This window comes from Bos javanicus, chromosome 14 (genome assembly GCF_032452875.1).
Source record: "Bos javanicus breed banteng chromosome 14, ARS-OSU_banteng_1.0, whole genome shotgun sequence".
Classification (NCBI taxonomy): Eukaryota; Metazoa; Chordata; class Mammalia; order Artiodactyla; family Bovidae; genus Bos; species Bos javanicus.
Window position 1 is genome coordinate 8,852,966 of NC_083881.1, and position 12,925 is coordinate 8,865,890.

Genomic DNA, 12,925 nt, shown 5'->3' on the forward strand with positions numbered 1-12,925 from the left:
CATTTTCCTCTGCCAATTTCATGTAAATTTGCTCAAGAACAACTTAATTGTGATCATAGCGGTAGCCACCTTTTGGGTGTTTCTCCTCTGGGCTGTGCCTGGAGTCCTACATATGTGGTCTCACATGGTCCTCACGTCACCAGTGAAAAATCGACTCTCATGCTTTCATTTATGGGTTGAGGAGGTTGGGTGTTAGAGAGGTTGAGTTACTCACCTCCTGAGTCACACAGCTACTGAGTAGTAAGACCAAAATTCGAACTCAGGTCTGAATATTCAGACCACGTTATTTCCACTATAACTTGCTTCATTTGCTTCTTGGGCTCAAAAAGTGTGAAAGTGTTAGTCTTTCAGTCATGCCTGATTCTTTGTGACCCCATGGATTGTAGCCCTCGAGGCTCCTCTGTCCTGGAACTCTCCAGGAATGGAGTGGGTAGCCATTCCCTTCTCCAGGGGATCTTCCTGACCCAGGAATCGAACCTGAGTCCCCTTCATTGCATGCAGATTCTTTACTATCTGAGCCACCAGGGAAGCCCTCAAAAAGTAAATCACAACTATAATTCACAATCCCCAGTAAACCATGCTCACCACAGGCTGCGGCAGAGACAGGGAGCTCAGCCGTCTTCTTTCTGGTTCCTTTTCAAAAACATGTCACAATATCAGAGAAGCTATGGCTCCTACTCGAAGTTATAAAGAAAGACCACCTCTTGGAAACAGTTGAACTGTTTGCATACATGTCATCCCTTGGTATCTGCAAGGGATTTATTCCAGGACCCCTCTGTGGATACCAAAATCCATGGATGCCCAAGTGCCTTGTATCAGAAGCCACAATATTTGCATATAATCTTTACGTGCAACCCACTCCAGTATTCTTGCCTAGAGAATCCCATGGACAGAGGAGCTTGGCGGGCTACAGTCCATGGGGTTGCAAAGAGTCGGATACAGCTGAGCAACTAACACTTTATATGAATCCTCCTGTGTACTTAAATCATCTCTAGATTAGTTAGTGCAAGCACTCTATCAATAGTAAAAACAATGTAAATGCTATGTAAAGAGTTGCCCAAGTGTGGCAAATTCAACTTTTGCACTTTGAAACTTTCTGGAATTTTTTCCCAAATGTTCTTGAGCCACACTTGGTTGAATCTGTGAATGCAGAACCTGCAGCTATGGAAAGCTGTATGGAATACAGCTATTCTGTATTTATAAAATAGAAATAATGATAAATGTAAATATGCATAGTATATTTTTAAAATATGTATTGAAACTGTTATTGTGGCAAACTACTTGTAAGGCCTCTCAGTCCATCTCCTGGACACCAGCTCAATCTCCAGAGCTGACAGAATTTGGGCAGAAGCAGTGGTAGTACCCCAGACCAACTTGTATGGGAGCCACTTGAGGACAGTGAGCCTTGGGAATCTGGATCAAGTGGCCTTGAATGGGGCCCACGATGCCTCATCACACACATAATCCCACATGAAAGAAATGATTACAGACAGCGCCAGCTTGCTCACAGACACAGACACGGCTTGGACTCTGCCTCCTTCACGCAGGTTTTCAAATGGAAGGAGTATTTCTTGCCTGGAACCAGTCTGGACTGTAGTGGGTATTTGGGTGTAGAGGAGGGGGCTGGACAGCTGACAGAGTCAGGGTGCATTTGCTAGAGAACTTGCAGCCATTTTGTGTCTCAGAGGCAGAGCAGGAAGATAGCTCAGCGATCCTCTTCTAGATACTTTTTCAAGAGGACAGGCTCACCCCAAGTTCCAAAACTCACGAGCAACCAGGAGTTATACAACCTTAAGACTCTTCAACAGGGCTCCCTGCTCCCTCCCCTCTTGTGATCAACAGGGTTTCAGATCATGCAGGTGAATTACTCACTACAAGTGAATTATTCAATCTACCATTACTGCCTTTCCTATGCAGACACGAATAGAATTCAGCCAGACTGGAACATACGTGTGGAATATTGTTGCACCCTAGACTAGGAACTTCGGTTTATTTGGGGCTCAGATAGATGCTTTTTGCCACATTGCTGGGCATGCTTCTCCCATGATTGAAAATCTGAAATCATAATGCCATCTGTAGAAGGCCCGTCAAGTTCCAGGCCACTCCACTTTCATTGTCATCTAATTCCCAATTAAGACTTCTCGTTTTTATGAAAAAAGAGCACAGGCGAGATAAACTTTCGTTCACAGTTTCCCCCCCGCTCGGAGAGAAAACAAGGTATCAAAGCCGCAAAGATTTGGCACATGAATGATGACAGTTATTTATAGAACTGACAGTTGCCTTCTCTGCCTTTCTCAGGATAGCCCGTAGTGCCAGAGGCGCCTTCTAAAGGGGGGCCACTGCCCTTGTGTAGGGCCCCCTTCTCCCATGTCTAAAGATGGAAGGAAGAAATAATGAAAAAATAAGAGACAAAATAAAGATTTTAAGCCCTTGTAGGTGGAGTTGACTTGCTCTATGCAGATTACAAGCCTGTGTTCATTGAGCTCACAACAAACAGAACAAAACAGATTGACCACTTCTTCAAAAGACTTTTCTCTTGCCTGCAGTGCAACTGTACTCTTGGTTTATCCATCACTCATCTGAAATCTCCATCCATTCATCATCTGTCCATCTGTCCATTCCACCCATCTATCACTCACAATCCATCATGCATCTATCCATCATCTATCATCCATCAACCATCCATCATCCATCCATCCGTCCATCCATCCATCATCCATCCATCTGTTCACCCATCCATCTGCTTATTCAATGAATATTTATTAAGACCTCCTGTGTACCAGAAACCCTTTTAGGGAATATGGCTATAAACAAGAAAGACAAGGTCCCCAATTATTTACTTGACAGGGTGCCTCTCCGTTTTCCTGAAAGTGACATGTCCCAAACTCAACTTGTGTTCTTTTGTTTTTTTAATTTTTGTTAGTTTATCCAGGACACACATGCCCAACAAAGATGGCATGAGGAAACTAGAGAATGTAGTCAAGTTGGTCCCAAGCAAAGCTGTTTACTAAGTACTGTTTGCTTTTGGTATTCTTTAACCTCATCTATTACGTTGTCTATCTTCAAGTTCTCTGTGGTATCACAGCTTCCATGACACCACATCCCCACGACCTCATCTTATTTTTGTACCCTTGATGGGAGGGGTAGGATTTGCATTTAAAAGTACCACTCCTAGGATTCTGTTTGTCTTTTATTCATATGAACACTTTTGTGAGTTTTAATGTGCAAAAAAACAGACCCAGAGCTAAGCTTGAAAGTAGAGACAAAAGAGATTTTAATTGAATTGAAAATGAGAAAAATCTAGACTGGAGCAGAAAAGGACTCAACGCTGGAAGGAGTATATAAGGAGGAGAAATGGGAAGAGAGAGGATTCAGAACCTGGCTGGATGGTATAACCACTGAGAATTTTTCCTGATGGAGAGAATCTAAATAACTTTTTAATTTTTAAATTTAAGTTTTCTTTAAAAAACATGTACATGGTTCATAAGTCAAAGTATTGTAGAAGTAGGGACTTCCCTGCCAGTCCAGCGATTAAGACTCCATGCTTCCAATGGCTTCCCATGTAGCTCAGTTGATAAAGAATCCTCCCTCAATGTGGGAAACCCCAGTTCAATTCCTGGGTTGGGAAGATCCCCTGGAGAAGGGATAGGATACCCACTCCAGTATTCTGGCCTGGAGAATTCCATGGACTGTGTAGTCCATGGGGTCACAAAGAGTTGGACATGAGCGACCTTCACGTTGACTTCCAATGCATGGGACCTGGGTTCCATCCTTAGTTGGAGAACTAATATCCCACATGCCATGCAGCATGACCAAGATAAAATGAAATACACAGTTTAATAAATAATAATAATATAGAGGCAAACCATGAAATGTCTTAGTACAACTTCTGTCCCTCTCCACCCTATTCCACTGTCCACTCCCCATAAATAATTTCTTTTTCATTTTTAGGTATCTTTCCAGTGTTTCTTCAGCAAACACAAACCAAAATTTATTTTTTATATTCCAACTTCCAAAAGTACTTTAATAATGATACTCAATTTAAGTTATTTGAGCTGTGAGGCAGATCCTCACCATTTACTAAAATCCACTTCATGCCACAGTCTTGTATGAAGTGTGTGTGTGTGTGTGTGTGTGTGTGTGTGTGTGTGTGTGTGTATCAAGGAAAGCGACTGCCACAGTCCCTTAGATTTCTTCTCCAAACCTGTTTTGTCCCATTTGCTCAACTGAAAATAAATGGCGTCCCCATAAAAATAAACGGCGTCCCCACCCACCCGTTCTGTATACAGCCAGAAACTTTCTCTTTCCCTTGCAGCCACACAGAACCCATGGAGGAAGACGGGCGTGGCTCTTCTCCAAAATAAATGTCCGAGTTCTGGTCTCCTCTTGCTCCTCAGTGCAGTCTCCCTGGTCCAGACCACCAGCATCTCTTGCCTGGAAAACATAAGGCTTCTTCATTGCTCTTTCAGTTTTTCCTTACTCCCCTCCAATCCATTCTCCATGGAGAGGCCACTGTGTTTCCCTTTGTGGGGAAAAATGTATTTTACTGTGGTAACACACACATAAAATTTGCCGTCTTAACCATTTTTAAATGTCCGTTTAGGAAGTCTCCAGTATATTCACGTTGTCATGCAACCAGTCTCGGTACTTCTCAGTCTTACAAAACTGAGACTCTGTGCCCATTAAACACCTGCTCCTCATTTTTCCCTCCCTCTAGCCCCTGACAATCACCATTCTCTTATACTTTCTGGGTTTGACTTCTTTAGAATCCTTGTGTGAGTGAAATCATATAGTGTTTGTCCTTCTGTGATGGGTTTACTTCACTTGTGGCATAATGTCCTCAAGGGTCATCCATGCTGTAGCTGGCATCAGAGTTTCCTTCCTTTGAAGGCTCCAGTGGATGTCTATACTGCATTTTATTGACCCGTTTATCCATCCATGGACATTTGGGTGGTTCCCACCCTCTGGCTGTTGTGGATAATGCTGCTATGAATATGTATGTGTATATTTTTAATGTAAAGTTGGTATACTCTTTCCTTCTTAAAACTCTTTTGGTGTCTCCAGGTAGGCTTAGAATGATAGAAATTCCTATTTTCTCTTTCTATTTTAGAATCTTATTTTCTTTTTTCTTTGGCTGCACCCTATGACTTGCAAGATCTTAGTTCTCTGACCAGGTATCAAACCCACAGCCCTTGCAGTAGAAGGGCAGAGTCCCAACCACTGGACTACCAGAACTGTCCCCTGCAGTGGCTGATCTTGATGGCAGGCATCCTGTTTCTATCCTAAGTTCCCTCAGGGCTCACCATCTGGGGTGGCTCTAATGTAATGGTTTGATGGCTGCAGCATCCTTTGTTAACTGCTAGAGCAGGTAGCATTTTTTTTTCATTGATGCTGGTCAGGTTTCTAGCAATACATGTATCTGTTTGCCTGTCACGTGACTTCTTGACCTTATTGTAAGCTAACTGGAGGCCGAAAATCATACCTGCTTTGGTCACTACTGTAACCTCAGCAAATTACCAAGAGTCTAGCATTTTCAAGGTGCAGAACACATTTTTGTTGGGTAAATAAATGACATGAGCTCTGTTTTACAGGTGAAGATAAAACCTGAATCAGAGTTAATGCCTTACCCAGGTTGAAATATTAACCACAGAGCAGCTATTTGAACTCAGTTCTCTTCCTCCAGAGGCAGCGCGCTTTCCACTCTACAGCAGCTCCTTTATCAGCTGAGGTTGGATGCATCTTGTTAATCAGAAGCTCCAGTGTTGTTTTTTCTTCCTTCCTTCAGTCAACATCATAATGATGCTGTAAGGGCTTGCTATGTGCCAGGCACTGTGTTAGGTGCTGGATAACTAGACAAAGGGCAGTTTCTGAACAAATAGCTTACCCTTTTCATGTCTTAATGGCAGCTCCATTGACTTTTGGGTGGGATAAGCCTTTGTTGTGGGGGCTGCCCTGGGTGCATTATAGGAAGTTTAACAACATCCCTGGCCTTGACCCACTAGAAACCAGGAGCACCATCCCCCCAAGTTATGTCAATCAAATATGATTCCAGACTTCACCACGAGTCCCCTGGGGGCAAAATCACCGCTGGTTGAGAACCACTGCTACAGTGAGAGAGTCCCTCGTAAGGTGAAGATTTCATTATGATGGCCAAGTGCCGTGGTTGAGAAAAGCCTCAAAACAATGCACAGTGAATGATTATCTCATTGACCCAAAAGTGGAAGCCGGCCTGGGGACTGCTGCTTGGACCAGGTTTCCAGCAAAATCAGTTACTTGGATAAAAGATAGGATGAACGTTTTCCCAGGCACAGGTCACAGCTTGTGCTGAGGCTGGGAAGCATGAATAGGGGAATGCACAGAGTTTAACACAACTTAAATTCCGTGTAGTCAAAGCTATGGTTTCTCCAGTAGTCATGTGCAGATGTGCGAGTTGGACCATAAAGAGCTGGGCGCTGAAGAATTGGTGCTTTTGAACTGTGCTGCTGGAGAAGACTCTTGAAAGTCCCTTGGACAGAAAGGAGATCAAACCAGTCAATCCTAAAGGAAATCAACCCTGAAGACTCACTGGAAGAACTGATGCTGAAGCTGAAGCTCCAATAGTTTGGCCAACTGATGCAAAGAGCCTGGGTGCTGGGAAAGACCCTGATGCTGGGAAATATTGAAGGCAGGAGCAGAAGAGGATGACAGAGAATGAGATGGTTGGATGGCATCATCAAACTCAATGGACATGAGTTTGAGCAAGCTCTGGGAGATGGTGAAAGATAAGAAAGCCTGGTGTGCTGCAGTCCATGGGGTTGAAAACTGTCAGACATGACTTAGCAACTTAACAAAGAGTTCCCAGAGCAATAGCCCAGGGCAAGGACTGTATAATCTTGCCAGGAAAGAAAAACCTCCATCTCTAGTCTGTATTTCCAGTTTTCCCAACTCATGTTTGGAAATTGTTTGTCGGCCCTTAACAAATCAGAGACCTTAGCTTTCCAAGGAAATCTGATGTCAGCTTCATGGAGAGCTTTTCTTGTAAGATCTGCAAGCCTTCAAATACAAGGCCTGAAATATGCACTAGAAATCCATACAGAGAAGGGCCGAGGTGGGTTTTGAGTTTCAGGGATGAACTTGGCCTTGCATTTGATTATCCTTTAGGGTCTTGGGTTTCAGGCAACACAATTAAAAGTAAGCTGATCACCCACTTTGCTGGAGGAAGAATTCCATAAGCCTCTTAGGTGTTATGGCTGTGAGTAACTCAGAGCTGAGATTTCTGACCTATGGCTAACGCATCTGGATTCGTAATACTATTGGAATTTGTCTCATAAACTGACCTCTGTGACCAATGGGGTATTAAGTGAACATGGCCAAAGCAACTCAGACTGTTAGAGATAGAAGTGAAGCATTTAAATGCCAGATAAGTGAATTCTCAGTACTCACAGAGACAGAACCAAGCAATCTCTTTCATTATCTAATAGTCAGCACCTACGCTGAGATTCAAATCAGGACAGAGTGATGGCCATTACTTTTGTCTCGCTTAGTTTTTCTGGAATTAAGCTCCTCATATATTGATACTTATCTCCTGCTGTGGTCAAACTCAGTGACGGTGGTGAATGTTTCAGACTACCATTAAGTACAGTAAAATTATATATATATATATACATATATCCTGAGAACTCACCTCAGTTCATTAAAAAAAAAACACTATTTTTTGTGTGTGGCTTAGGAAATATTATCCATCCTTTTTACACATGTCATTAGCCCTCTGCTGTTTCTGTGGGAAGAGGATTATTTATCGAGATAATGATGACAGCCAGCATTTATTGAAAGCATCTCTCGACCGTCTGCCTCCCAGACAGTCAGCTAAGCACTTTACGTGCATTCCCTCATTTAACCCTTACGCAACCGTGTGTAACGCAGGCTGATCCCCATTCTTGTGCACGAGGAAGCTGGGACCCAGACAGCATGAGTTCTGTGTCCTAGGTCACCTGTTTTTTCAAGACGTTTCCCCCCAGGTCAGTTTTGCCCCAAAGCCCCGGACATCAGGATGTACTGAGCAGGGGTGTGGGTGGGTTCAGAGATAAGCAGGCAGAATCCTTGCTTTTCCAGGGCTGCACAAGCCAGTGGGGCATGCGGGCATGGGCATGTAGAGCCTTGACACTGTATTAAACCCGGAGACAAACACAGCCTGTCTCGGAAGCGTATGAGGAGTAGTTTCCAAGAAGGGACACTTGGGCAGTTTTAAAGGGCTGATGGGAATGAGGTCAGTTGAGAAGGGAAGAAAGAGCATGGCTGAGTGCACCAAGGCATGCAGGAGGGGACTTGGGGATGGGCAAGGGGTCTGATGCGGATGGAATAATGGATCTGCTTGGTATAGCAAAGACAGGTAGGCAGGGGCCAGGAAGCAGGGGGCCTGAGCAGTGACTGTCCTAACCTCCCTCTTCTTAGTTCATGGCTGGGAAAGCCTTCTGTGTGTCTTCAGCGATTTCCTGCCTTGTTCTGTATTTTTAGCCTCCGGATGCTGATTTCGTCTCCATTAGTCATAACCTAGTGCTGGTCAGGAAAGCCACTCTGAAAAATCTGGACCAGCTCAGGAAAGATGGAGCCATCTGAATTTATCCTGATGGGTGGGTTATTAATGTAACAGTGTTGTGGGACAGAGAACAGTCAGACAGAATCAGGAGTAACAATGACTCATCCATATATTCATTCATCCTTTCATGAATCAAATATTTCTTAGTGCCTTCTCTGTGCCAAGCTGAAGGCAAGAAGCATCTTGGACAGTATCACGTGCAGTGGTCCCCAGATCTCTCCTAAGCAGGGTGTGGTTAGGCTCACTTAACCATGAGAACCAGGTGTTCAGAGAGCATAGGGCACCCGCTCAACAAGAGATGTTCCTACCTCTGCAGTCCCAAGGCCAGGACCACCTCACTACACCAAGCTGCAAAGATGGCAGCAGCTTCTGGTGTGAGGCACGTGACTGTCATAACCAGACATCAACGTTAGAAATACTCAGTTATCTCAGGCTGATGAAAAGCTGATTTGACAACCCACATTCATATTCATTCGTTCACTCACTTCTCCCACAAGTACACACACACTTGCTGGGTGCCAAGTCCCGTGCGGGTGATGAGGAGAAAGAAGCTAAACTGAGTGTATCGATGTGTGACACACACTAGGGCTCTTTCTGGTCTGTGCTGCACCAAAGGACATCATTCCTGTGTCCACTCGGGTGAGAGGCAGAGGTTAAGAAACGGAAGGAGAAATTGCTGTTTATAGGGCACCTGTGTGCTGGGCTCTATGCCAAATCCTTGACAAACAGCATCCCATAGCAACCACGTCAGGTGGGACATGCTTATCCCTATTTTAAAGATGAGGTAATTGAGGTTTGAGAAGGTCACAGATTTGCCCAAGGACACGGAGATGGTTTTTGCACCAGGACAACTTCCTGTTGGATTTATTGGCTTTTTTCTTGTGCCTAGAAGACTTTCAGCTGTATGCTGAAGTTCCCTGACCCTTTCTCAGAATAATAACTTTGAATTTACAACTAAAATGCAGACAGTTACAAAAGAAGCTGATTATGTTGAAATGTAATTATCAAAATATTTAAACTTTTGAGATGCAGTCAATACGTGTGTTTCTTTGTGATGAATCTAATGATGTGATATCGTGGCACGTAGAATAATTCTGTAATTTTGATGCAGTGATGAGCATAGCAATACATGAAGGTAATAGGATATAAGATGATCTGTAATTTCTTATAGAAAGTCACAGGATACGGCTGGGGCATTGTGGGTATTACTGGGGTTCATTCATACATTCATAATTGAAAGACATGCTAAACTTCGGTTTGAGATTCGTGAATGAAAATCTAATTAGTAAATTTAAAATGCAGTGCTTTTCCCATCCAAGCTCATGGACCCCACCCCCCAAAAAGCTCTGTCCATGGTGAGGGGGAGGTGTCTGTGGACACCAGGTTAGGGTACCTGCTTTGTGTCATTTACGTCATTCAGTTCTGTTTAAGGAACACTTGATAAGGCTTAGCCTCTGTGGGTCACCATCTGGGCACCATGGAGTGGTACCGAGGAAGTTGCTGATGCAGAGGAGGTGGGAGTGGAGGAGGACCAAAGCTTTGCTGCCTGCTACCAGGAGCTGGCGTTTTATATCCTGGATCTCATTTAAGCTGCACTTAAGCATATGAGGAAACAAATTCAGAGAAACACACCAGAGATGTACTAGCTAGTCAGTTGCCGAGCTATCATCTGAAGCAAGCCGTGTCCCTTTCCAAGCAGCTCAGTCAGATTGAGCATCGGAGGCGCAGGTCCTATTCCCGCGCGGAGGAGGATGTATACGTCTTGATGGAGAGGGACGGGAGATTACGAAAGCCTGCACTCAAGGAGGAAAATTGTTCACTTTTGCTTATTTTGTAGCCAAAAGCTGGGTCTCTTGGATCGGGTTCGCCTTTCTAATCCTCGTGGTAGCAATACTAAAGGAAAGCTATTTACCCCTCTGAATGTAGATGCCATAGAAGAAAGTCCTTCTAAAGAACCAAAGCCTGTTGGCTCAAACAATAAAGAGCGTTTCCGCACCGCCTTCCGCATGAAAGCATACGCTTTCTGGCAGAGCTCTGAAGGTAACCCCTTCCTCTTCCTAACCCTGTGTCCTCCACGTCTTCCCCCTCCGTACCCTGCGGAAGAATCCTGCAGTCTACATAATAGCCGGCTCCTGCTGCCCTGAACCAGCTTCTGGCTTGTTTTATTCTCGGCCCCGGGGCTGTGATAGGTTCCTGCCCTCACCCTGGGCGCAGAGGGCCCACGTTAGTTGTCCCTCCGGGCCGGGGTCACCATGTGTGCCTGCCCAACCCCTGCAGGGATCCTTGAGACACACCGCATGGTTCCTAAGGGTGGCCTGTGATGAGCGCATTGCTAAGAAGGTCACGTTGAAGGATGGAGGGGGCCAGGGCAGAGTAGTCTGGACACCTGGGGACCTCCACATCCCAAGGGGGTGGGGAGAGATATGGGAGAAGTGTCTTGTGGGGGCTGTTGGAGCAAGTGCCCCTTTCACTTACCAAAAGGGAGGATGAGCAGGGCTCAGAAAGTGACCTCCCAGCTCACGGTCACAAGGATAAAGTCTGACAGAGCCAGAGTCTGAACTCAGGTGTGTGACAAACACCTACGTGCATGCCCTTGGCTGCCTCCAAAGGGGCCACTTGGGAACCCTGGAAAACACACCACCCTCCCCGCCTTCTCCCCCAGGCAGCCGTCCAACACAGCAGGCACTTACCAGGCTTCTGGGAGGGAGATGCTGAGAAAGTCTGAGTGACGTCACCCCTGGAGAGCACATCAGGGGTTCTGAAATGGAAATGGAGGCTTGGGAGGCTGAGTTTGAAGGGCTCTGTTGAAGTGGTGGCCTGCCATTGATATGGGTGTCTCCCTCTCAGATGCCGGGACAGGGGACCCCACAGCGGAAGACAGGGGCTACGGGAATGACTTCCTCATCGAAGACATGATCCCCACCCTGAAGGCCGCCATCCGAGCCGTCAGGTAAGCACCTCCTCCCACTTTAGGCCTCCCAGGCCCCGGCTCCTCTCCTCCAGGTAATGGCTTTGTAAAGTGGTCTTGGGCTTTGGGAAGATGGGCAGGAAATTTCTCAACCCCTGGGTCAAGTTCAGAGAGTATGTCAGTTCTCTAAGTGGGGGGTGCTGCCGAAAGAAAAGTGATGACGACATTAGCAGGTCATTAGCAGGTTGGAGACACTGGTGATCCTCTTGTCTGCCTTTGCCACTGCTCATTTTATTTTTAAACATTCCTATGGGAGTGTGGTTACTTTGGGCTTCTGTGGTGGCTCAGCGGTAAAGAACCCGCCTGCCAGTGCAGGAGCCACAGGAGACGGGGGCTCGATCCCTGGGTCAGGAAGATCCCCTGGAGGAGGGCATGACAACCCACTCCAGTGTTCTTGCCTGGAGAATCCCATGGACAGAGGAGTCCAGCGGGCTGCAGTCCATGGGGTCACAAAGAGTTGGACATGACTGAAAACAGCACACACATGGTTGCTTTACAGTGTTGGGTTCATTTATTTTAAATGCTGTTGGTGAGGGAGGGTGTGTTGACATGAAGTTTTCTTCTTTTATAGGCTTCTGACTCAAAATAGCTTTTCTCCCATCTGTCTTCATTCATTTAGTTCTTTTTAATTAGCATTTTCAACATGATAATCAATTATAGGATTTTTTAGTCTGTTTCAGACGAGACTTATAATTCACCCTGGCTATTTCTATGTTGCTTGAAATGCCATAAGAAAATTAAGAAAATATGTTACAACTTCAAGAAAACTTTGGAATGTGAGTTTATAAGCACTCCACCATGATGGTAGTGAATTCTAGAAACTAAGTCAGAGTCACTAAGAACTAGTTATGGTATTTTCAGATTTTCAGTCCAATAGAGCAGGAAGGACAAAAGTTTATAATATGTGGCCCTCAGCAAAGCTGTTGACATGGTTCTTCATGACATCACTCTGTACATGTGCCAGAAGTATGGCTGGATAAGAAACACAACTTCCTGGATTCTTAACTGGTTGAATGATCTTATTCAAAGAAAACCAATGAATGAGTCTGTCAGGCTCAAAGGAGGTCTCTGCTAAGATGCTTCCTGGTCTGGCTTCTGCTCCATCCTTTGGAGTACTCTCATTGATGCCCTAGTTCAGAGGTTGGCAGACATTTTTTTGTGAAGAGTCAGATATGTAGTAAATATGTCAGCCTTTATGATCCCTAGGTCTCTGTCGTGTTTAACTTTGATCTTGAAGTGCAAAGGAAGCCATAGACAGTATATAAACGAATCACTGAGGCTGTATTCCAGCACAACTCTATTTTCAAACACAGGCAGTGGGCCAGACTTGGCTGCAAGCCACAGTTCCTGACACCCACCTTAGGTAGAGCTGTGTAATGGGC

At 45.1% G+C, this 12,925-nt stretch overlaps 1 protein-coding gene across 1 annotated transcript in view; it reads left to right on the forward strand.

Moving 5' to 3' along the window:
* KCNQ3 (potassium voltage-gated channel subfamily Q member 3) overlaps window positions 1–12,925 on the forward strand; it is a 300,058-nt gene that overhangs the window by 271,122 nt on the left and 16,011 nt on the right. The window contains exons 10-11 of the mRNA XM_061438572.1: window positions 10,413–10,615; window positions 11,423–11,525. Coding sequence (XP_061294556.1) covers window positions 10,413–10,615; window positions 11,423–11,525 — 306 coding nt within the window. The remainder of the gene's footprint in view (window positions 1–10,412; window positions 10,616–11,422; window positions 11,526–12,925) is intronic.